The sequence below is a fragment of the Thalassophryne amazonica genome, chromosome 12 (genome assembly GCF_902500255.1).
Source record: "Thalassophryne amazonica chromosome 12, fThaAma1.1, whole genome shotgun sequence".
Classification (NCBI taxonomy): domain Eukaryota; kingdom Metazoa; phylum Chordata; class Actinopteri; order Batrachoidiformes; family Batrachoididae; genus Thalassophryne; species Thalassophryne amazonica.
Window position 1 is genome coordinate 36,564,739 of NC_047114.1, and position 22,210 is coordinate 36,586,948.

General features: G+C 42.7%; 1 protein-coding gene across 2 annotated transcripts in view; it reads left to right on the forward strand.

Annotated features, from left to right (window-relative positions):
• Nucleotides 1-10,122, forward strand: part of LOC117522227 (discoidin domain-containing receptor 2-like) — a 58,434-nt gene extending 48,312 nt beyond the window's left edge. For both annotated transcript variants that reach the window (XM_034183618.1, XM_034183619.1), the window contains 4 exons: nt 4,149-4,385; nt 4,510-4,744; nt 7,615-7,764; nt 9,443-10,122. In XM_034183618.1, coding sequence (XP_034039509.1) covers nt 4,149-4,385; nt 4,510-4,744; nt 7,615-7,764; nt 9,443-9,577 — 757 coding nt within the window. In that variant the 3' untranslated portion in view covers nt 9,578-10,122. The remainder of the gene's footprint in view (nt 1-4,148; nt 4,386-4,509; nt 4,745-7,614; nt 7,765-9,442) is intronic.
• Nucleotides 10,123-22,210: the final 12,088 nt, after the last annotated feature.

The following is a 22,210-nucleotide window of genomic DNA, read 5'->3' on the forward strand; positions in this document are numbered from 1 at the left end:
CAAAAAATGAGGTGGGCTTCATAGATAATTGGCAAAGCTTCTGGGGAAAACCTGGTCTTGTTAGGAGAGACGGCATCCATCCCACTTTGGATGGAGCAGCTCGAGCAGCTAGAAATCTGGCCAATTTTCTTAAACTCTCCAAACCGTGACTATCCAGGGTTGGGACCAGGAAGCAGAGTTGTAGTCTTACACACCTCTCTGCAGCTTCTCTCCCCCTGCCATCCCCTCATTACCCCATCCCCGTAGAGACGGTGTCTGCTCCCAGACCACCAATAACCAGCAAAAATCTATTTAAGCATAAAAATTTAAAAAGAAAAAATAATATAGCACCTTCAACTGCACCACAGACTAAAACAGTTAAATGTGGTCTATTAAACATTAGGTCTCTCTCTTCTAAGTCCCTGTTGGTAAATGATATAATAATTGATCAACATATTGATTTATTCTGCCTTACAGAAACCTGGTTACAACAGGATGAATATGTTAGTTTAAATGAGTCAACACCCCCGAGTCACACTAACTGTCAGAATGCTCGTAGCACAGGCCGAGGCGGAGGATTAGCAGCAATCTTCCATTCCAGCTTATTAATTAATCAAAAACCCAGACAGAGCTTTAATTCATTTGAAAGCTTGACTCTTAGTCTTGTCCATCCAAATTGGAAGTCCCAAAAAACAGTTTTATTTGTTATTATCTATCGTCCACCTGGTCATTACTGTGAGTTTCTCTGTGAATTTTCAGACCTTTTGTCTGACTTAGTGCTTAGCTCAGATAAGGTAATTATAGTGGGCGATTTTAACATCCACACAGATGCTGAGAATGACAGCCTCAACACTGCATTTAATCTATTATTAGACTCAGTTGGCTTTGCTCAAAATGTAAATGAGTCCACCCACCACTTTAATCATATCTTAGATCTTGTTCTGACTTATGGTATGGAAATTGAAGACTTAACAGTATTCCCTGAAAACTCCCTTCTGTCTGATCATTTCTTAATAACATTTATATTTACTCTGATGGACTACCCAGCAGTGGGGAATAATAAGTTTCATTACACTAGAAGTCTTTCAGAAAGCGCTATAACTAGGTTTAAGGATATGATTCCTTCTTTATGTTCTCTAATGTCATATACCAACACAGTGCAGAGTAGCTACCTAAACTCTGTAAGTGAGATAGAGTATCTCGTCAATAGTTTTACATCCTCATTGAAGACAACTTTGGATGCTGTAGCTCCTCTGAAAAAGAGAGCTTTAAATCAGAAGTGCCTGACTCCGTGGTATAGCTCACAAACTCATAGCTTAATGCAGATAACCCGTAAGTTGGAGAGGAAATGGCATCTCACTAATTTAGAAGATCTTCACTTAGCCTGGAAAAAGAATCTGTTGCTCTATAAAAAAGCCCTCCGTAAAGCTAGGACATCTTTCTACTCATCACTAATTGAAGAAAATAAGAACAACCCCAGGTTTCTTTTCAGCACTGTAGCCAGGCTGACAAAGAGTCAGAGCTCTATTGAGCTGAGTATTCCATTAACTTTAACTAGTAATGACTTCATGACTTTCTTTGCTAACAAAATTTTAACTATTAGAGAAAAAATTACTCATAACCATCCCAAAGACGTATTGTTATCTTTGGCTGCTTTCAGTGATGCCGGTATTTGGTTAGACTCTTTCTCTCCGATTGTCCTGTCTGAATTATTTTCATTAGTTACTTCATCCAAACCATCAACATGTTTATTAGACCCCATTCCTACCAGGCTGCTCAAGGAAGCCCTACCATTATTTAATGCTTCAATCTTAAATATGATCAATCTATCTTTGTTAGTTGGCTATGTACCACAGGCTTTTAAGGTGGCAGTAATTAAACCATTACTTAAAAAGCCATCACTTGACCCAGCTATCTTAGCTAATTATAGGCCAATCTCCAACCTTCCTTTTCTCTCAAAAATTCTTGAAAGGGTAGTTGTAAAACAGCTAACTGATCATCTGCAGAGGAATGGTCTATTTGAAGAGTTTCAGTCAGGTTTTAGAATTCATCATAGTACAGAAACAGCATTAGTGAAGGTTGCAAATTATCTTCTTATGGCCTCGGACAGTGGACTCATCTCTGTGCTTGTTCTGTTAGACCTCAGTGCTGCTTTTGATACTGGTGACCATAAAATTTTATTACAGAGATTAGAGCATGCCATGGGTATTAAAGGCACTGCACTGCGGTGGTTTGAATCATATTTGTCTAATAGATTACAATTTGTTCATGTAAATGGGGAATCTTCTTCACAGACTAAAGTTAATTATGGAGTTCCACAAGGTTCTGTGCTGGGACCAATTTTATTCACTTTATACATGCTTCCCTTAGGCAGTATTATTAGACGGTATTGCTTAAATTTTCATTGTTACGCAGATGATACCCAGCTTTATCTATCCATGAAGCCAGAGGACACACACCAATTAGCTAAACTGCAGGATTGTCTTACAGACATAAAGACATGGATGACCTCTAATTTCCTGCTTTTAAACTCAGATAAAACTGAAGTTATTGTACTTGGCCCCACAAATCTTAGAAACATGGTGTCTAACCAGATCCTTACTCTGGATGGCATTACCCTGACCTCTAGTAATACTGTGAGAAATCTTGGAGTCATTTTTGATCAGGATATGTCATTCAAAGCGCATATTAAACAAATATGTAGGACTGCTTTTTTGCATTTACGCAATATCTCTAAAATTAGAAAGGTCTTGTCTCAGAGTGATGCTGAAAAACTAATTCATGCATTTATTTCCTCTAGGCTGGACTATTGTAATTCATTATTATCAGGTTGTCCTAAAAGTTCCCTAAAAAGCCTTCAGTTAATTCAAAATGCTGCAGCTAGAGTACTAACGGGGACTAGAAGGAGAGAGCATATCTCACCCATATTGGCCTCTCTTCATTGGCTTCCTGTTAATTCTAGAATAGAATTTAAAATTCTTCTTCTTACTTATAAGGTTTTGAATAATCAGGTCCCATCTTATCTTAGGGACCTCATAGTACCATATCACCCCAATAGAGCGCTTCGCTCTCAGACTGCAGGCTTACTTGTAGTTCCTAGGGTTTGTAAGAGTAGAATGGGAGGCAGAGCCTTCAGCTTTCAGGCTCCTCTCCTGTGGAACCAGCTCCCAATTCAGATCAGGGAGACAGACACCCTCTCTACTTTTAAGATTAGGCTTAAAACTTTCCTTTTTGCTAAAGCTTATAGTTAGGGCTGGATCAGGTGACCCTGAACCATCCCTTAGTTATGCTGCTATAGACGTAGACTGCTGGGGGGTTCCCATGATGCACTGTTTCTTTCTCTTTTTGCTCTGTATGCACCACTCTGCATTTAATCATTAGTGATCGATCTCTGCTCCCCTCCACAGCATGTATTTTTCCTGGTTCTCTCCCTCAGCCCCAACCAGTCCCAGCAGAAGACTGCCCCTCCCTGAGCCTGGTTCTGTTGGAGGTTTCTTCCTGTTAAAAGGGAGTTTTTCCTTCCCACTGTAGCCAAGTGCTTGCTCACAGGGGGTCGTTTTGACCGTTGGGGTTTTACATAATTATTGTATGGCCTTGCCTTACAATATAAAGCGCCTTGGGGCAACTGTTTGTTGTGATTTGGCGCTATATAAAAAAAAATTGATTGATTGATTGATTGATGTATGTATGTACATACATTTGGATTACTTGTAATCTGATTACTTTTGGATTACATTTCAAAGTAATCCTACCCATCCTACACCATTTGGTAAAACTACTTTTTGTAAGAGAGACTGGTTAGGCCCCCATCTTAGAATGGTCTGGGGCGGGCCCGGCACAACTCTGTTTGCTCAGTTTTCATTGCAGGTGATATCTTGCTCAGCATGAAAACTGGATGCCGAGTTGCTCTGAGCCTGTACTGCACCACCCAACCTAAGAGCCAGTCAGCCAATGTCCAATCAGTCACCCGGAACGTTTTTAAACGCTGAAAATCGGTACGATTTCAGCCAACCTTTCCCTATTCCTACCATGCCATTTATGAACCGCTCAGTCACCACTTGGAAAAACTCAGCATCAAACCTGGCCTGTAATTAGGTTTTTTTTCCCCCCACCAGTCGGCATTCTTATGACAGTGACTCATGGTCAGTAATGTCTTCACTGTGTTTCAGAAATGACTTTCTGAAGGAGATCCGAATCATGTCTCGTTTGAGGGATCCTAACATTGTCCGTCTGCTGGCGGTGTGTGTGGACACAGACCCTCTGTGCATGATCACTGAATATATGGAAAATGGAGACCTCAACCAATTCCTCTGCAATCTCAGGCTAAAGGAGAGTAGTGATGAAGATGTGACAGAAAAAAAGAAGGATGGAAAGACAGACAAGCCGAACAACGTGGGTATGGTCAGGTAGGCTTACATGTCAGCAATAATTAAATGGTGTAACATTTATAAAATACATGTGTAACATACATGTGTACAGTGTGCTAAGGTTTATCTAATGCCTTTCTCCTGCGGTCTCCTCTGGTTTTAGTTACAGCAAATTGATCAGCATGACTGTTCAAATTGCATCTGGTATGAAATATTTGGCATCTCTCAACTTTGTCCACCGTGATCTGGCAACCCGCAACTGCCTGGTGGGCAAAGGTTACACCATAAAGATTGCTGATTTTGGCATGAGTCGCAACCTGTATCGCGGAGATTACTACAGGATCCAGGGCCGAGCTGTCCTTCCCATTCGCTGGATGTCCTGGGAAAGCATTCTACTGGTGAGATGTCATTGCTATAGACTCATTAGACCATTGTTTCTCAACCTTGGGGCAACTGACACATTTGAGAACCTGTTATTGCCTTCAGAATTGCCATAATTCAACAAACTGCTGGACACACATCTTAGAGGTTTTTCTTGAAATTGATATTATACTACAACATTATACCACCAACTCTTTGCCGACTGTAGCCTCACTTTCTTGTTCCTACCTGACAGGAGTGGCACCCAGTGTGGTGTTCTACTGCTGCCACATATCTCCATCAAGGTTCAACAAACTGTGCTTTCAAAGATGATCTTCCACATCCTGTATTGAGTGTTTATTTGACTTACTGGTGCTTTGCTGTCAATGTGAACCATTCTGGCCAGTATTCTCTGACCTCTTCCATCAACGCTTCATTATTATGCAGAGAACTTGCACTCAAAGGACATTTTCTTTTTGGACTATTCTCTGTAGACCATAAAGATGGTTGTACATAAAAATTCCAGTAGATCAGCAGTCTGTGAAACTCACACCACTTGCACCGTGTGGCACCAACAACTATACCCAATCTAAAGCCATAGTCGGACAGGATTAATTTTATATGGGGAGGTAGGGTAAAGTAATTAATACCAGGGTTTATCAGTGATGTTTTTTCCCCCGTCTGAATGAGTCACGTCTGCCATTTTCTATTAAGTGCACATTCACGTCAGATATTGGGACCATCTGCTTTCTGTAAAACGATATGTAGAAATGAACTTGTTATATTAATCCCATGCAAATAGACATGTCAGTAATATTCTCTGGAAAAGAAGTCTTCCACCATTTATCTCAGGTATGGATGAGTTTAAAGAGGTGCTTTGAAGACAATTGCACTGTCGGCAGCAGAAATTTTAAATTCACAGCTATCAAACCATGTGATCACATTCATATTGTATCTTTGGACCACCTTATTATCACCTTATTGTACATAGTGCAAGTGTTCCATTTTGCATCGCCACTGTCATGCCTTCATAGTGGAGTTGCACAGAGAAGAATTTTCTTTCAACAAAACAGATCAAATCTATTCTTGAATCTCCGATGCGCCTTCTGGCAAACTGTAGTTGATCTTTCAAGTGTTCTTTATATACACACACACACACACACACACACACACACACACACACACACACACACACACACACACATATATATATATATATATATATATATATATATAATCTTCCTCTATACCACTTCATCATGAAGCTGTATAAATGATTGATTCAAAACTTGCACTATGCACAGTTTCTTCCGTCACAGCCACAGACGTCTATAATTTCTTCAGGGTTGTCTGGGTGTCTTTGTGGCTTTCCTCACTCTTCTCCTTCTTGCAGCATTCACTCAGTTTTTAAGAACTGTCTACTCCACACAGATTTACCATAGAGTACCATACTGTTTGTATTTCTTTATAATTCATGTAAATAAAGTCCAATAATGTCTGAGATAAAACTGAGATCAAATGTAGAGGGTCAATCCAGTCAGTGTCTTGGGAATGTTCATGCATACATCCCTTGACTTGTCTGAAGAAAACTGGATGTAAAAGTGATGGTTTGTATGTGTTATACTAAATGGGGGCACTTATTTATTCACACCATCATTTTGGCGTTTAGATTTTTATTTCTTTTAATTCATGATGTAGCAACTACTTTTCACTGTGATTACTTTTCATAAATGGCATGATTTTGTTTTGGATGTCCCAAAAAATTCTAACATGTAAAAGCTCAAGGGGGCAAACACTTTTTCACACCACTGATATATATATATATATATATATATATATATATATATATATATATATATATATATATATATATATATATATATATATATATATATAGTCCCTGCCCAGTGCCATCAAACTATTTAATATGTCTGCCTATGCTAGACCTGTGGTCTCTGAACAAGAATAAAAAGCCCATACTATTTATCCGTTGCACATATGTGTTTCTACCTCAGTTAGTTTTTTTTTTTTTTTTTTGTTGCTTATTTGTATTCTTATTCTTATTGTTTGTATTGTTTTATTTTTATCTTTTGCTTTTTGGGGTATCTGTTTTATTTTTATGTTTCTGAGGTACCTGGCTGCTATGACAACTGACAGTTCCCTTCGGGATTGATAAAGCTGTCTGTCTGTCTATCTAATGGGCTATGTAATGTTATTGTATGAAACACAAATAATTCAAGAGTAAACTGCTTCTTGTCTCCCGAAAAACATCAAGAAGGAGCTAAATATGTCCATGTTTACCTTACTAAATATAAATACATTTTTAAATTCATTATACGTATTTAAAGCATCATAATTAGCCTTACATTAGCCTAGCCCTCTTCCTCATGTGAAAACAAGCCCTTTGCTCTTTGCACATGTGCCAAAACCTTTTTGCTCTGTGTGTGTGTGTGTGTGTGTGTGTGTGTGTGTGTGTGTGTGTGTGTGTGTGTGTGTGTGTGTGTGTGTGTGTGTGTGTGTGTGTGTGTGTGTGTGTGTGTGTGTGTGTGTGTGTGTGTGTGGATTAGGAGCACTGTGGTTCTTAGACCGTTTTTGTGCAGATATGTACTAAATCAGTGAAGTAAACCATTGTGTTCTGATGGTTTAAAATAGAAGTATGTGGGATTTACGGGTCATCTAGTTGTGAAGTTACAGACTGCATTATGCTGGCGCTGGGAGCAATTTTGTTTCTCTTCACATTTTCTCTTTATTGGTGATGGGGATTCATGTTCCCTTGCCTTCTCTCCTGATAAGCAATATGTATGATCCTCCAGGAGATAGTGGGTAGGAGAGCAACCACTGATTCCTCATCTTATTTTTCAGTTGCTGTCAGATTGTCTTTGGATATAACTTATATCCTCTGCTGTAGGGTAAGTTCACCATGGCCAGTGACATGTGGGCATTCGGAGTGACACTGTGGGAGATTCTGACTCTGTGTAAGGAGCAGCCGTACTCCCAGATGTCCGATGAGCAGGTCATTGAAAACACAGGAGAGTTCTTCAGGGATCAAGGCAAACAAGTGAGTTACAGGTTACAGTGGGGAAAGAAAGTACTTGATACACCTGCGATTTTGCAAGTTCACCCACTTACAAGTTATGGTGGAGGCTAATATTTTCAGTGTATGTGCAGTTCTACTGTGAGAGACAGAATCTAAAAAAAATCCAGGAAATCACACTGTATGAGTTTTAAATAATTTATTTGCATTTCATTGCATGAAAAAGGTATTTGGTACATTAGAAATACAGAACTTAATACTTGGTACAAAAACCTTTGAAATTGCAGAGACTAAATGTTTCCTGTAGGTCTTAACAATGTTTGCACACACTGCAGCAGGGATTTTGGCCCACTCCTCCATACAGACCTTCTCCAGATCTTTCAGGTTTCTGGCCTGTCTCTGGGCAACATGGAGTTTCAGCTCTCTCCAGAGATTTTCTATTGGATTCAGGTCTGGATACTGGCTAGGTCACTTCAGGACCTTGATGTGCTTCTTACAGAGCCACTCCTTGGTTATCTTGGCTGTGTGCTTCGGGTCATTGTCATGTTGGAACACCCAGCCACGACCCATCTTCAGTGCTCTGACTGAGGGAAGGAGGTTTTTGGCCAAGATCTCGCGATACATGGCCCTGTTCATCCTCTCCACAATGCGGTGCAGTCGTCCCGTCCACTGTGCAGAAAAGCATCCCCAAAGCATGATGTTTCCACCTCCATGCTTCACAGTAGGGATGGTGTTATTGGGGTTGTACTTGTCTTTCTTCTTCCTCCAAATACAGCGAGTGGCATTTCGACCAAAAAGTTCTATCTTGGTCTCATCTGACCACATGACTTTCTCCCATGACTCTTCTGGATCATCCAGATGGTCATTGGCAAACGTCACACGGCCTGGACATGTGCAGGCTTGAGCAGGGGGACCTTGCGTGCAGGATTTTAATCCATGACGGTGTAGTGTGTTACTAATGGTCCTCCTTGTGACTGTGGTCCCAGCTCTCTTCAGGTCATTGACCAGGTCCTGGCATGTAATTCTGGGCTGATTCCTCACCGTCCTCAAGATCATTGATACCACACGCAGTGAGATCTTGCAGAGGGCCCCAGACCAAGGGAGACTGACTGTTGTCTTGAACTCCTTCCATTTTCTGACAATTGCACCAACAGTAGTAGACTTCTCACACAGCTGTTTGGCTATTCTCCTGTAGCCCATTCCAGCCTTGTGAAGGTCTATAATTTTATCCCTGGTGCTCTTACACAGCTCTTTGGTCTTGGCCATTGTGGAGAGGTTGGGGTTTGTTTGTGTGTGTGCACGTGTCTTTTATACTCCTAATGAGTTCGAACAGGTGCAGGTAATACAGACAATGAGAGGAGAACAAGAGGGCTTCTTAAAGGAGATTTGAGGAGGTTTGTGAATGCCAGAATTCTAATGTATCAAATACCTTTTTCATGCAATGAAATGCAAATAAATTATTTAAAACTCATACAGTGTGATTTCCTGGATTTGTTTTAGATTCTGTCTCTCACAGTAGAACTGCACATGTGCTGAAAATGTCAGCCTCCTCCATAACTTGTAAGTGGGTGAACTTGCAAAATCGCAAGTGTATCAAGTACTTTCTTTCCCTACTGTATTACCATTTGCAAGAACAATTTCTGGCAAATTTGCTTCGAATTTACAGGCCAGGCCAACTGTTTCTTTTTCTGTGTTTTTCTAGGTGTACCTGCCCAAGCCTCCATGTTGTCCTGATGGAATCTACAATGATCTCATGCTAAGCTGCTGGAGGAGGAATGCCAAACAGAGGCCAAGCTTCCAGGAGATATACCATCAGCTGATGGACAGCCTGGCATAGCAGATGAAATGCAACATTTCTCTCTGCCCTGCACTGTCATGTCTGGATTCATGTGGAATTAAATATGCAGCCAGACACAATCAAATGTTTCTATCTATTTTATTCTTAGTTTCCACATTAAAGCTGTACATATTATAAGAGGAGCAGGCATATGAACAGGCTGCATTGTAGATAACATGCAAATAAACACCAATGCTGTTTTTAAACTTCTTTAATTATTTCTACTTCATTAATAAGCTGTGTTTATTAACAGCAAGCCTCATACTACTTCTAGATGTTCAATTATAATTATGAATTTGTTAATTTTCTTCTTTTATGTATTTATTCAAACAAATGTTGCAACTGTTGCACAGTTTATGGGTTTCATTGTTTTGAAATTAAACTAATGCAGAACTAGTGCCTTCGGAATAAGACGTGGGTTTGTTTAGCAGACATGCTGAACAAACACCATGTCCTTCTGGAGAACTGCAGTTTTTTGCTGAGAAATGATCATAAGTGTCAAACCAAAGAGTTCTTTCAATAAAAAGAAATTATACTCAAAATTGTGTCAGATGTTGTTGACTCTTCAAGGACTTTAGTTTGTTACAGCATATTTAATTTAATTTGTGTGTGTGTGTGTGTGTGTGTGTGTGTGTGTGTGTGTGTGTGTGTGTGTGTGTGTGTGTGTGTGTGTGTGTGTGTGTGTGTGTGTGTGTGTGTGTGTGTGTGTGTGTGTGTGTGTGTGTGTGTGTGTGTGTGTGTGTGAGAGAGCGAGAGAGAGAGAGAGATCAATTGCAAGTTTTATCAAATATGTTGATCTCTCTCGCATGTCAGAAATCTCGGATTGCTCATTTCAAAATAAAATTACATGTGATACTTTCTTTCAAGATCTGAATGAGGTTAAGTTCATAAAAATCCCAGTTATTGTTACTTAAATGAGAGTTGCACGACAAAAACCTAATTTCTGTCTGAGAGGACGCACGTATCTTGCTTATGTTGCACTCAGAGGCTGTAACTCCCCAGTTATGAGTACGAGGTTTTCACAATATCCTCTCCCGAGATGATGGATGGAAATACCACAGAAACAAGCTTGATGTCCACTCTAGCACCCCCCCCCCCCCCCAAAAAAAAAAAAAAAAAAAAAAAATATGGCTGTGACCATATTTGTGCGTTACATTTCTGAAATAAATAATATTGAAGGTTCTGGGTGAAACACAATTTAATTTGACGGATGTTCATTTTTAAAAGGGGCTGAAGTTATAAAAATTACATTTTGAAAAATGTAATTTTTAAATACATTTATCAGCTGCTGTAGTGATTTCAAGACTACTTTCTTTAACTGGAAATTCCTTCAACTCACATGTTTAGGTTCCAGATGAACATAGATTATGGAATGTCTGTGATCCTTTTATGAGAACCTCAATGGGCTTAATAAAATAGCTAAAAGAAAACTAAATGAGGGAAAATTGTGAAAATGATGCCCATCACCAGTACCTGAATAATACAGAAAAAAACAAAAGATTTTTGTGGTTTGTTGTGATGGGAAACGTGTAATTAGGGAGGGGTGTTATTTCAAAAAATTTAGAAATCTATAAATGTTTGCATGGAATATTGAAATGTACACAGAATAAACCATAGCAGGATAAATTTTGGTTCATTTGGTTCCAAAAACCCATATGGATGGAGCCAGTGAAGATCAAAGTTCAAAAATCGCCAAAAATATCGACGAAAATGTCATATCTTGAGAACCGCTGCACCTAGAGACTTGAAATTTGGTTCCAAATGTTGCTTGACCCCAAGTTTATATTCAACTTCTATAGTAACAATAAGCCTATCTGGTGTTTTTTAAGAGTAATTGACAAAAAACTTAATTTCAGTATATACGAGGTCTCTTAGATAATAAACCGACCCTTTTATTTTTTTTTTAACTATATGGATTTGAATGACATGCGATTACACCAATCATGCTTGAACCCTCGTGCGCATGTGTGAGTTTTTTCACGCGTGTCGATGACGTCATTTCCCTGTGGGCAGGCCTTGAGTGAGATGTGGTCCCGCCCTCTCGGCTGAATTCCTTTGTTTCACACGCTGCTCGAGACGGCGCGCGTTGCTTTATCAAAAATTTTTCTGGACCTGTGAGGAATATCCGAGTGGACACTATTCGAGAAATTAAGCTGGTTTTCTGTGAAAAGTTTAACGGCTGATGAGAGATTATGGGGTGTTTCTGTCGGTGTAAGGACTTCCCACGGAGCGGGACGTCCTGCAGCGCTTCCAGGCGCTGGCGTCGGCCTGTTTCGAGCTGAAAACATCCTAATTTAAGGCTTAATTCACCCAGGACATCGTGAGAGAACAGAGAAGATTCAGAAGAGGCCGGCATGAGGAATTTATGCGGACATTCCACTGTTTAAGGACATTTTTTTAATGAAAGACGTACGCGCAAATTCGCCGAGTCGTTTCCGTGACGACTCGGCCAATCTGTGTGCGCCGCGACAGGAAAAACACCTCCGTGTTGAAAACCATTTGTAGAATTCAGGCGGCTTTTAATGGCTTTCAACAAGTGAGTAACTGAGAAATTGTTTAACAGCTTGGGCATGTTCCAACTTGCCCGTTAAGATTTCCAACGGAGGTGTTTTTCCTGCCGCGACCCCCCGCGGTCGGGTCCGGCCCGACATGCGACTCTTCATTACAAAATGACCGTTAACAATGGAATGTCCGAATAAACTCCTCATGCCGACTTCTTCTGAAAGTTCTCTGTTCTCTGACGACTTACTGCGTCAACAGAGCCTGAAATGTGGAAGTTTTCAACTTGAAACGGCAAGACGCTGCCGCCTCGAAGCGCAGATCGCCGTCAGGCGCCGTGGACCGTCCTTAAAGCGACACTACCAGACCAAAATCTCTCATCAGCCATTAAAATTTTTACCGAAAACCAGCTGAATTTATTGAATGGTGTCCACTCAGTTGTGCCTTACAGTTTTGAAAAAATTTTTATCAAACAAAGCAACAGTCTCTGAGCCATTCCTAAACAATGAAAAAAATCGACGAGCGGGTGGACGACTCCTCACTCAAAGACTGCCCACAGGCGAATGACGTAACAGACAGGCGTGAAAAAACTCTCGCATGCCCACGAGGGTTCAAGCATGTCTGATGTAATCACACGTGATTCAAATCCATATGGTTTTTGAAAAAAATAATAAGGTCGGATACTTTTCTAATAGACCTCGTATGTTACGATCAATTGTAACAAACAAAATCAGTTTTTATTTCAGGAACATCGGTTGAGTATACTGTTATGGTTTATTCCATGTATATTTCTATATTCCATGGAAAAACTTATAGATTTCAAAAAATTTTGAAATAACACCCCTCCCTAGTGTAATATTGGTAACATTTAGGAGTGACTGCCCTCTCATACGATGAAGGTAGATTTGGATATATCCTGGGGCCTCCAGAGTGAGTTTTCGCACAGGTAACTGTAAATTATATTCACTTAACAGGTCACTTATCTGTGTATTTAAAAATCATAGCTGTTGTTTTTTATTTATTTGTTTATTGTTTGCCTATATATTTGGACTTAATAACCCAGTTCTGATTATTTCAGCATTAATTCATAATTTTCTCAGCTCTTCCACTGGCAGTACTGGCACATTCTTCAAGGTTGACTAATCCTTGCAGATCCTCCTGTCCAGATCCAGATGACTGTGCCCGGACAAAAGAGGAGTCACATCCACAGCACCCTCACCTTGGAACCACAGACTTCGGCTGGCTACTGTTATGTGTCGACGCGGGTTGAGGAGCGGACCTGCGTCTGACGGAACCCAGCGCTAAAACAACCAGAAAGCGGTTCCAATAACAAAACAATTTATTTTCCCCCTTTGGTGCATAACAAAGTGTACAAACAAAAACTGCGTCGGTCTGGCGGAGTGAAGGACGGCACGCTCTCCAGCGCCCAAAAGGATCGAAGCCCGGTGCTTCTGGACCCACGTTCACAGCCAAACACCCCCCAGGTGGACACGACAAACCGACTCTGCGAAGGATAGAAAAGGTGAGGTAAGTCAGCAGCTACAACTAATATCCTTCAAAAGGCACACACTATCAGCAACACATTCAGGTCCGAATTCAAGCTTTATGTAAATGAGCAGCTTCTCACAACAGGTGGAGGATCATCAGTCCGCATGCCACGGCAGTGAGAAGCGAGCTACACAACTCTCATCAAAGTTCAAATATACTGCGTAACAAAATACCAAGTTACTGTTAACAATTATTCAGATAATCAATCACCTCTGATGTGTGCTGACAACATGTGTCCCTCACCCGTCCTCCTTCACAGGCACGATGTGTCAAACCCAGGCGCGGTCCTCAGCGTCTCACAAACGAACATCACAAGGTCGAGTTCCCGGCAATTCTGCTTGAATCACACATGACTTAAATGCAGAACGCCATCTCATTATCTGCTTCAGCTGAAAGTCTTTAAGGTTGCACGTGAGCACCATCCACAGGTGCTGCACATCATGTTGATGAGGGTGAAGGACTCTTCTGCCAGCACCTTCTCCACAGACAATAAATCAGTTTGCATACCACCTGGAGAGCAAAGAAAAGAAAAGAACACCAAAATGTCCAGCCACACCCCCCCCAACACACAACAGCTAAGGCGTGATGACTTGTACTATGAGGCCATCTAGGGGATGTGAGAAACAAAAGTGGTACCTCTACTACTACTACTACCACCAAAAAAAAACTCCATGTCACTAATGTGTAGCTACATATTAATGAATTAAAGAATTTTCTGAAAAGGACCTGAAAGTTCAGCTACAATTTGCCAGAAGGTACATCTGAGATGCAAGCCGAGATTTTATATTTTGGTCAAAGAAAATCCTCCTCTATACCACTTCATCATCAAGCTGTATAACTGGGGATACAAAATGCAACATGGTGCATAATTTTTGGTTGTCAGGGTAGAGAGAATACTGACCCACCTTTTGTATCAAAACTGATTTATCACCCTGTCAGCCAATCAGAATCGACTACGTCACTAAGCCCCACTCCCTTATGATGTCACAGCAAATCAGAATCGATGACGTCACTATGTCCCGCCCCATAAGCCCCGCCCCTGGCCCCTCCCCTAATCCCGCCCCTTATGATGTCACAGCCAATCAGAATCGATTACGTCACTATGTCCTGCCCCTAAGTCCCGCCCCTAATCCCTCCCCCAATCCCGTCTCCAAGTCCTGCCCCTTATGACGTCACAGCCAATCAGAATCAATTACGTCACTATGTCCCGCCCCTAAGCCCCGCCCCGGCTCCTCCCCTAGTCCCGCCCCTGGCTCCTCCCCAGCCCCACCCCCAAGCTCCTCCCCTACCCCCCACCCCCAAGCTCCTCCCCTAACCCCGCCCAAGCACCGCCTCCAAGCCCTACCTCCCCTCCCACCCGGGTCTAATATTTTAATGTCATTTTATTTCATGAATTAAAGAACGATTACAAATACCTAGATCTTTTTAATGTATTAAAGAATTAACTAATTCTGAAATAATTAAACATAAATCAGTGTCTATTATTTAATACCCCTTTAATATTTTTAATTCTTAAATTAAAGCGCCTCCTTTTATGGTTTTTAATGCCTCAATTAAAGAAGGAATAAAAAATACCGTATCTTATGCATAATTATGGGAGGTTTTCTTCAATTTAGTGATTAAACACGAATATTTTAATACGCCTTTAATGTTTTTTAATTCTTAAATTAATGCGTCTCCTTTTCTGTTTTTTAATTCGTAAATTAAAGAAGGGTTAAAAAAAATAGCCGTCTCTCGGCTGTAAGTCTTCGCAGCAAGACGGTCAAATACCCACGCATAGAGCTCCTCACGGAAACATGACCCCATGGCTGTAATACCTGTTGCAGACGCTAACTGTGTCTGTGTGTGTGTGCGCGTGTGTGTGTTTCGGAGGCGTTTGTGTGTGTGTGTGTGTGTGTGTGTGTGTGTGTGTGTGTGTGTGTGTGTGTGTGTGTGTGTGTGTGTGTGTGTGTGTGTGTGTGTGTGTGTGTTTCGGAGGCGTGTGTGTGTGTATGTGTGTGTGTGTGTGTGTGTTTCGGAGGCGCGTGTGTGTGTGTGTGTGTGTGTGTGTGTGTGTGTGTGTGTGTGTGTGTGTGTGTGTGTGTGTGTGTGTGTGTGTGTGACCTGTGGAGCGGGGGTGTCAGGCCGGATGGTCATTTATAACATAGTAGAGAAGCTTGAATCTTTGGTTGAAGCTTGAATGTTTTATTACATCCGATTTCCTGAAGATGGGGGGCGTTCGCTGGGCTTGTCTGAAGACGGAAAAACACCTTCTCACTCACGCCAGATGCAGTTTCCTCTAAGATATTACCCAGTCGATCAGGGGGCTGCGGGACACCCGCTGATAGGAGATGCCGCCCCGAGGTGATGAAGGCGGAAAAAAACAAAGTTTCTTCTCCGTCACTCCCGGCAGGGTGGCTGGGTGTCAGGCCAGATGGTATTTTTAGAGCAAAAGGTGCCAGTAAGTGTTTTTCACAAAAAACCTCGTTTGAAAAACAATTTACCCTTTTCAACAATATTATAGGAAAGAACACAGGCTGTATAAGGTTTAGAATATGTGCTTTATTACATTCATTAAAGTCACACACATAGAAAAAAGCAATTGTTCATGTTTATTAAACACAGCATACGTGAAGGAAAACATTAAGAAAAAAGTATTTGGTCCACTTACATGAAGAAAAAAAGTCTACGTTCATGTTTATTAAACACAACATACGTTAAGAAAAAAGGTATTTGGTCCACTTACATGAAGAAAAAAAGTATACGTTCATGTTTATTAAACACAGCATACGTTAAGAAAAAAGGTATTTGTTCCAGTTACCTGAAGAAAAAAGCATATACGTTCATGTTTATTAAACACAACATACATGAAGGAAAACATTAAGAAAAAGTACTTGTTCCAGTTACCTGAAGAAAAAAGCATATGTTCATGGTTATTAAGCACAAATTTGGTCCACTTGTTATGTGTTGGACGCAGCCCAGAGAACCGACCAGCGTTTGAAGGACCCAGTATAAAATAAGCAGAGCACGGTACAAAGGATAACAGAGTTTAATAAACATAACAGTGATGTGATAAATATAACAAAAGAGTGCGCGGTCTGGTGTGGTGGATTACGGTGCGCTCCCAGCAGCACTAATGGTCCGGAGCCAGAACCAGTTCGGACCCAAGGACCCCGCCGACACCCCCCAGGTGGCCGCGACAAACCGAGTCTGTGAATGAAGAAATCATCATGTGAGTCCACACTCCACACACAGAGAGACCGCTCAAAGGTGTACAAACAGCAAACACTTCCTGGCTTAATTACTAATCAGCTTCCCACCCTGCAGGCATGGAACACCCTGTTCACAAACTCACTGCAGTGGAAGCTGATTAAAACGACTAACATAACAGCTCAATATAATAAGGTGTGAGGGACACCACATTTACTGACTGTACAAATGTTAGTCACAAAACCTGACGTACCTCAGGAAGTGTGCTGACGAGCGTGAGACCTCACCCTCTCCTCTTTCACAGACCATGCATCGAACCTGGACGTTCTCTGCATCCACTGATGATGAGATGGCTCTCGAGACGACGATCTCACCCGTCTGGTCACAAGGTCGAGTCTCTGGCAAATACACACTGTGTACTCCAGACTTAAATGCCACCATGTTCCAATCCGTGTAGATGCACCACAGCTGTGAGTCCTGACGAGCCGCAGGTGATCAGGGTGAGGTCCTGATAACTCAGCCACACAGCCACTCAGTCCTAAATGCGCACCACCTGGAAGGAAAACCAAAAGACAGAAACAGAAGACCAACAAAAGCCAGCCAGGCATGCCAGCCACAACAGCACCCCACCCTCACGGGAAGCCTCCCGGCGACCACACAAACCTGGCCCAGGAGAAACACCCCCCTCCAGGGACCATGGCTGGAAACCGTATCTGCATACATCTTCCAACAGAATCTTCATTTAACAGAACGGTTGATGTCTTCTCCTCTGGCTGCATCTTTGCCTTTGTTTCTGTCTGTCAATTAGCACAGGTGTGGCCAGGAGTTCTTAAACCTGTGCGGTCAGCCTTTGTCCAACCATGTTCACAGTCTGATTAGTCATAAAACAAAAAAGACAAACACAAACAACCAAACCACCCCCCCCCCCTCCCCAGAGGACCGTCCCATCAAACCCCGGGAAGAGGAGAAAAGAAAAACAACCCAAACTTAAGCTTGCAAACAAAAACACCAACACCACCCCCCCCCCCCCTCCCCAGAGGACCGTTCCATCAAACCCTGGGAAGGGGAGAAAAGAAAAACAACCCAAACTTAAGCTTGCAAATAAAAATGCTAACACCCCCCCCCCCCCCGACGACATGTAGGGACCAACACCCCCCAGAGGACATCCCGCCAGCTCCAGGAGTAATAACCACAGCCGAGGTCCCTCTGGAATCCAAGGTCACCCACGGGGACTCCCAGCGCCTCCCAGAGGACCGTTCCATCAACCCCAGGAGATGCCTCCCCTCATGACCAACGGACCCAGCCCCGGCCGTCTATGGCTAGATGGACCCACAGCCCTTTCCCCCCCAGAGGACACCACAGTCACACCCTGAGGGCGGAAACTGGGGGGAAAAACAAAAGGAAAGAAAAAAAAAAACATACAAACAAAACAACCCCAACCCCACCCCCTTGGCGCAGTGGAAACTGGAAGCACGTCCAGCGTCACCAACCGTGACTATACCCCAGAAGCCAACCGGGAGGAGTGGAACAGCGGTTATGGCAGACGGCACAAAACGGCGCCACTCCTCCGACTTCCAAACCAGCCACCAGCTGCGGGTATATCCCACTGCCCCAAACCTCAGCCACGCCGATGGCAGATGGCTCAAAGGCGCACTGAAGCCGGAGGTGGAACAGGGAATCAAAAAAAAAAAAAAAAAAACAACAACACCCCGAACCCCCCCCCCCCCCCCCCTCCCAGGTGCAGAGTTTACCTGGGAAACGCCCAGCATGACCAAACTGCACCACTCCAGCTACGCCGACACGTACGGCTCACCCGGCTGGAGTCAGAGGAGGAGAGAGGGCATAACAAAAAACAACACAAAAAAAAAGAAAAAACAAAAAACAACCCAATTACCCCCCCATCACCCCCCAGGGGACCGTCCCATCAAACCCTGGGAGGTGAAACTAAAAGAAATAAAAAGAAAGACTAACAGACTAACATAAAGTTGCTTGGGTCCTTTTTATGCTCCAGATAGACTGCAGGGTCACGACCCCAGACACTAATAGTGTAAAAAAAATCCCACACCAAAAACCAACTCAAAAAACACCCACACAAAATGAACTAACACAAAACTAATAAGTGACTCATACCGTTAAGCTCAAACAAATGGAACACACCTGTTCCAATTTAAGAGCTTAACGGTAATGTGACTCAGTCACCAACAGAGGGAGCCAGAGTGCTAAAAATGAAAAACCCCCTTTGGTAACAGAGAAAACAAACTCAAGCTGCTTTTCTGTGCACAGCTGTGTGTAACACACAACCAAAAATGTGATTTCAACTAAATAACACCGGAGCTGACACAACAGACGCAGTAGTTATCTTCACCCGGGGAAACGGGGCTACAACTGTAACACAGGAAGCACAGCGACCCGTGCCACAGAGCTCCGCCGTGCGCGTTCACCCATTACAGACACACTCTTGCAGCTCCCGTTTAAACCTCTTATCCGGTCGAAGTGTGACGCGAAGCCGTCGCCAGTCACACTCCACCACGACCCACGGATAAGGCACAACACAGGAACACAGCTGCAAGAGAGCTCAAATCAGTATTCAGTAATGGGTTCTCAAACACGCACCATCCGGGCGGAGAGCACCCGCAACTGATCCGGATAACTTCTGAAACGTCTGCTGCCGCCTTCCCGGCGCGTTACCGTCTCTGCTACCGCTGGGTCCGTGATGTTTGGCCAGAGACTGCTGTTATGTGTTGGACGCAGCCCGGAGAACCGACCAGCGTTTGAAGGACCCAGTATAAAATAAGCAGAGCACGGTACAAAGGATAACAGAGTTTAATAAACATAACAGTGATGTGATAAATATAACAAAAGAGTGCGCGGTCTGGCGTGGTGGATTACGGTGCGCTCCCAGCAGCACTAATGGTCCGGAGCCAGAACCAGTTCGGACCCAAGGACCCCGCCGACACCCCCCAGGTGGCCGCGACAAACCGAGTCTGTGAATGAAGAAATCATCATGTAAGTCCACACTCCACACACAGAGAGACCGCTCAAAGGTGTACAAACAGCAAACACTTCCTGGCTTAATTACTAATCAGCTTCCCACCCTGCAGGCATGGAACACCCTGTTCACAAACTCACTGCAGTGGAAGCTGATTAAAACGACTAACATAACAGCTCAATGTAATAAGGTGTGAGGGACACCACATTTACTGACTGTACAAATGTTAGTCACAAAACCTGACGTACCTCAGGAAGTGTGCTGACGAGCGTGAGACCTCACCCTCTCCTCTTTCACAGACCATGCATCAAACCTGGACGTTCTCTGCATCCACTGATGATGAGATGGCTCTCGAGACGACAATCTCACCCGTCTGGTCACAAGGTCGAGTCTCTGGCAAATACACACTGTGTACTCCAGACTTAAATGCCACCATGTTCCAATCCATGTAGATGCACCACAGCTGTGAGTCCTGACGAGCCGCAGGTGATCAGGGTGAGGTCCTGATAACTCAGCCACACAGCCACTCAGTCCTAAATGCGCACCACCTGGAAGGAAAACCAAAAGACAGAAACAGAAGACCAACAAAAGCCAGCCAGGCACGCCAGCCACAACACCACTTACATGAAGAAAAAAGCATACGTCCATGTTTATTAAAGGGTAACCATCAGGCTGTCGCGGTAAATTAGCTGATAGATAATTATTATGTCTCCAGCTGCGTGATTTATGACTACTTTGAAATATTTAAACAAATGTACCGTTAATTTTGTGAAACAAACAAACAAATATGTACTGATGAACAGAGCTATTGTGCCGTGCCCACATGGCAGCAGCAAACATTCACATTACACCCATTGAGACCTGTCTGTGTCCTGCAATTCAATTCATTTTGTTTACAGTGCCCTCCAAAAGTATTGTAATACTTGGTATTTCACCCATTTTAATTTGTTTATGCCAGTTCAAATGCAAAAACATACAAAAAAATAAAAATTTCTGAAATTAATTATCTTTCTTAAACTCAACCTGAAAGCAAATACAAGTTGATATAATTTAACAAAAATATGAAAGCCAAGATGATGGGCTGCTTAAGTAATGGAACACTTTGGTATAATACCTGGCTGTAAATAATCAGTTTTATTTCCACTTTTCTTCAGACAAGGATACATGGATACATGAACATTTCCAAGTCACTGAATATGTCTTGGACTTTATTTACACAAATTATGAAGAAATACAAACAGTATGGCACTCTATGGTAAATCTGTAGTGACTGTGGGAGTGACTGTGCAAGAAGGAGAAGAGTGAGGAAAGTCACCAAGACACCCTGAGAGAATACTGACCCACCTTTTGTATCAAAACTGATTTATGGCCCTGTCAGCCAATCAGAATCGACTACGTCACTACGCCACGCCTCCTTATGACGTCACAGCCAATCAGAATCGATGGTGTCACTATGTCCCGCCCCATAAGCCCCGCCCCGGCTCCTCCCCTAATCCCGCCCCTTATGACATCACAGCCAATCAGAATCGATTACGTCACTATGTCCTGCCCCTAAGCCCCGCCCCTAACCCCTCCTCTAATCCCGCCTCCAACCCCGCCCCTTATTACATCACAGCCAATCAGAATCGATTACGTCACTATGTCCCGCCCCTAAGCCCCGCCCCCGGCTCCTCCCCTAGTCCCGCCCCTGGCTCCTCCCCTAGCCCCACCCCCAAGCTCCTCCCCTACCCCCACCCCCCAAGCTCCTCCCCTAACCCCGCCCAAGCACCGCCTCCAAGCCCTACCTCCCCTCCCACCCGGGTCTAATATTTTAATGTCATTTTATTTCATGAATTAAAGAACGATTAAAAATACCTAGATCTTTTTAATGTATTAAAGAATTAACTAATTCTGAAATAATTAAACATAAATCAGTGTCTATTATTTAATACCCCTTTAATATTTTTAATTCTTAAATTAAAGCGCCTACTTTTATGGTTTTTAATGCCTCAATTAAAGAAGGAATAAAAAATACCGTATCTTATGCATAATTATGGGAGGTTTTCTTCAATTTAGTGATTAAACACGAATATTTTAATACGCCTTTAATATTTTTTAATTCTTAAATGAATGCGTCTCCTTTTCTGTTTTTTAATTCGTAAATTAAAGAAGGGTTAAAAAAAATAGCCGTCTCTCGGCTGTAAGTCTTCGCAGCAAGACGGTCAAATACCCACGCATAGAGCTCCTCACGGAAACATGACCCCACGGCTGTAATACCTGTTGCAGACGCTAACTGTGTGTGTGTGTGTGTGTGTGTGTGTGTGTGTGTGTGTGTGTGTGTGTGTGTGTGTGTGTGTGTGTGACCTGTGGAGCGGGGGTGTCAGGCCGGATGGTCTTTTATAACATAGTAGAGAAGCTTGAATCTTTGG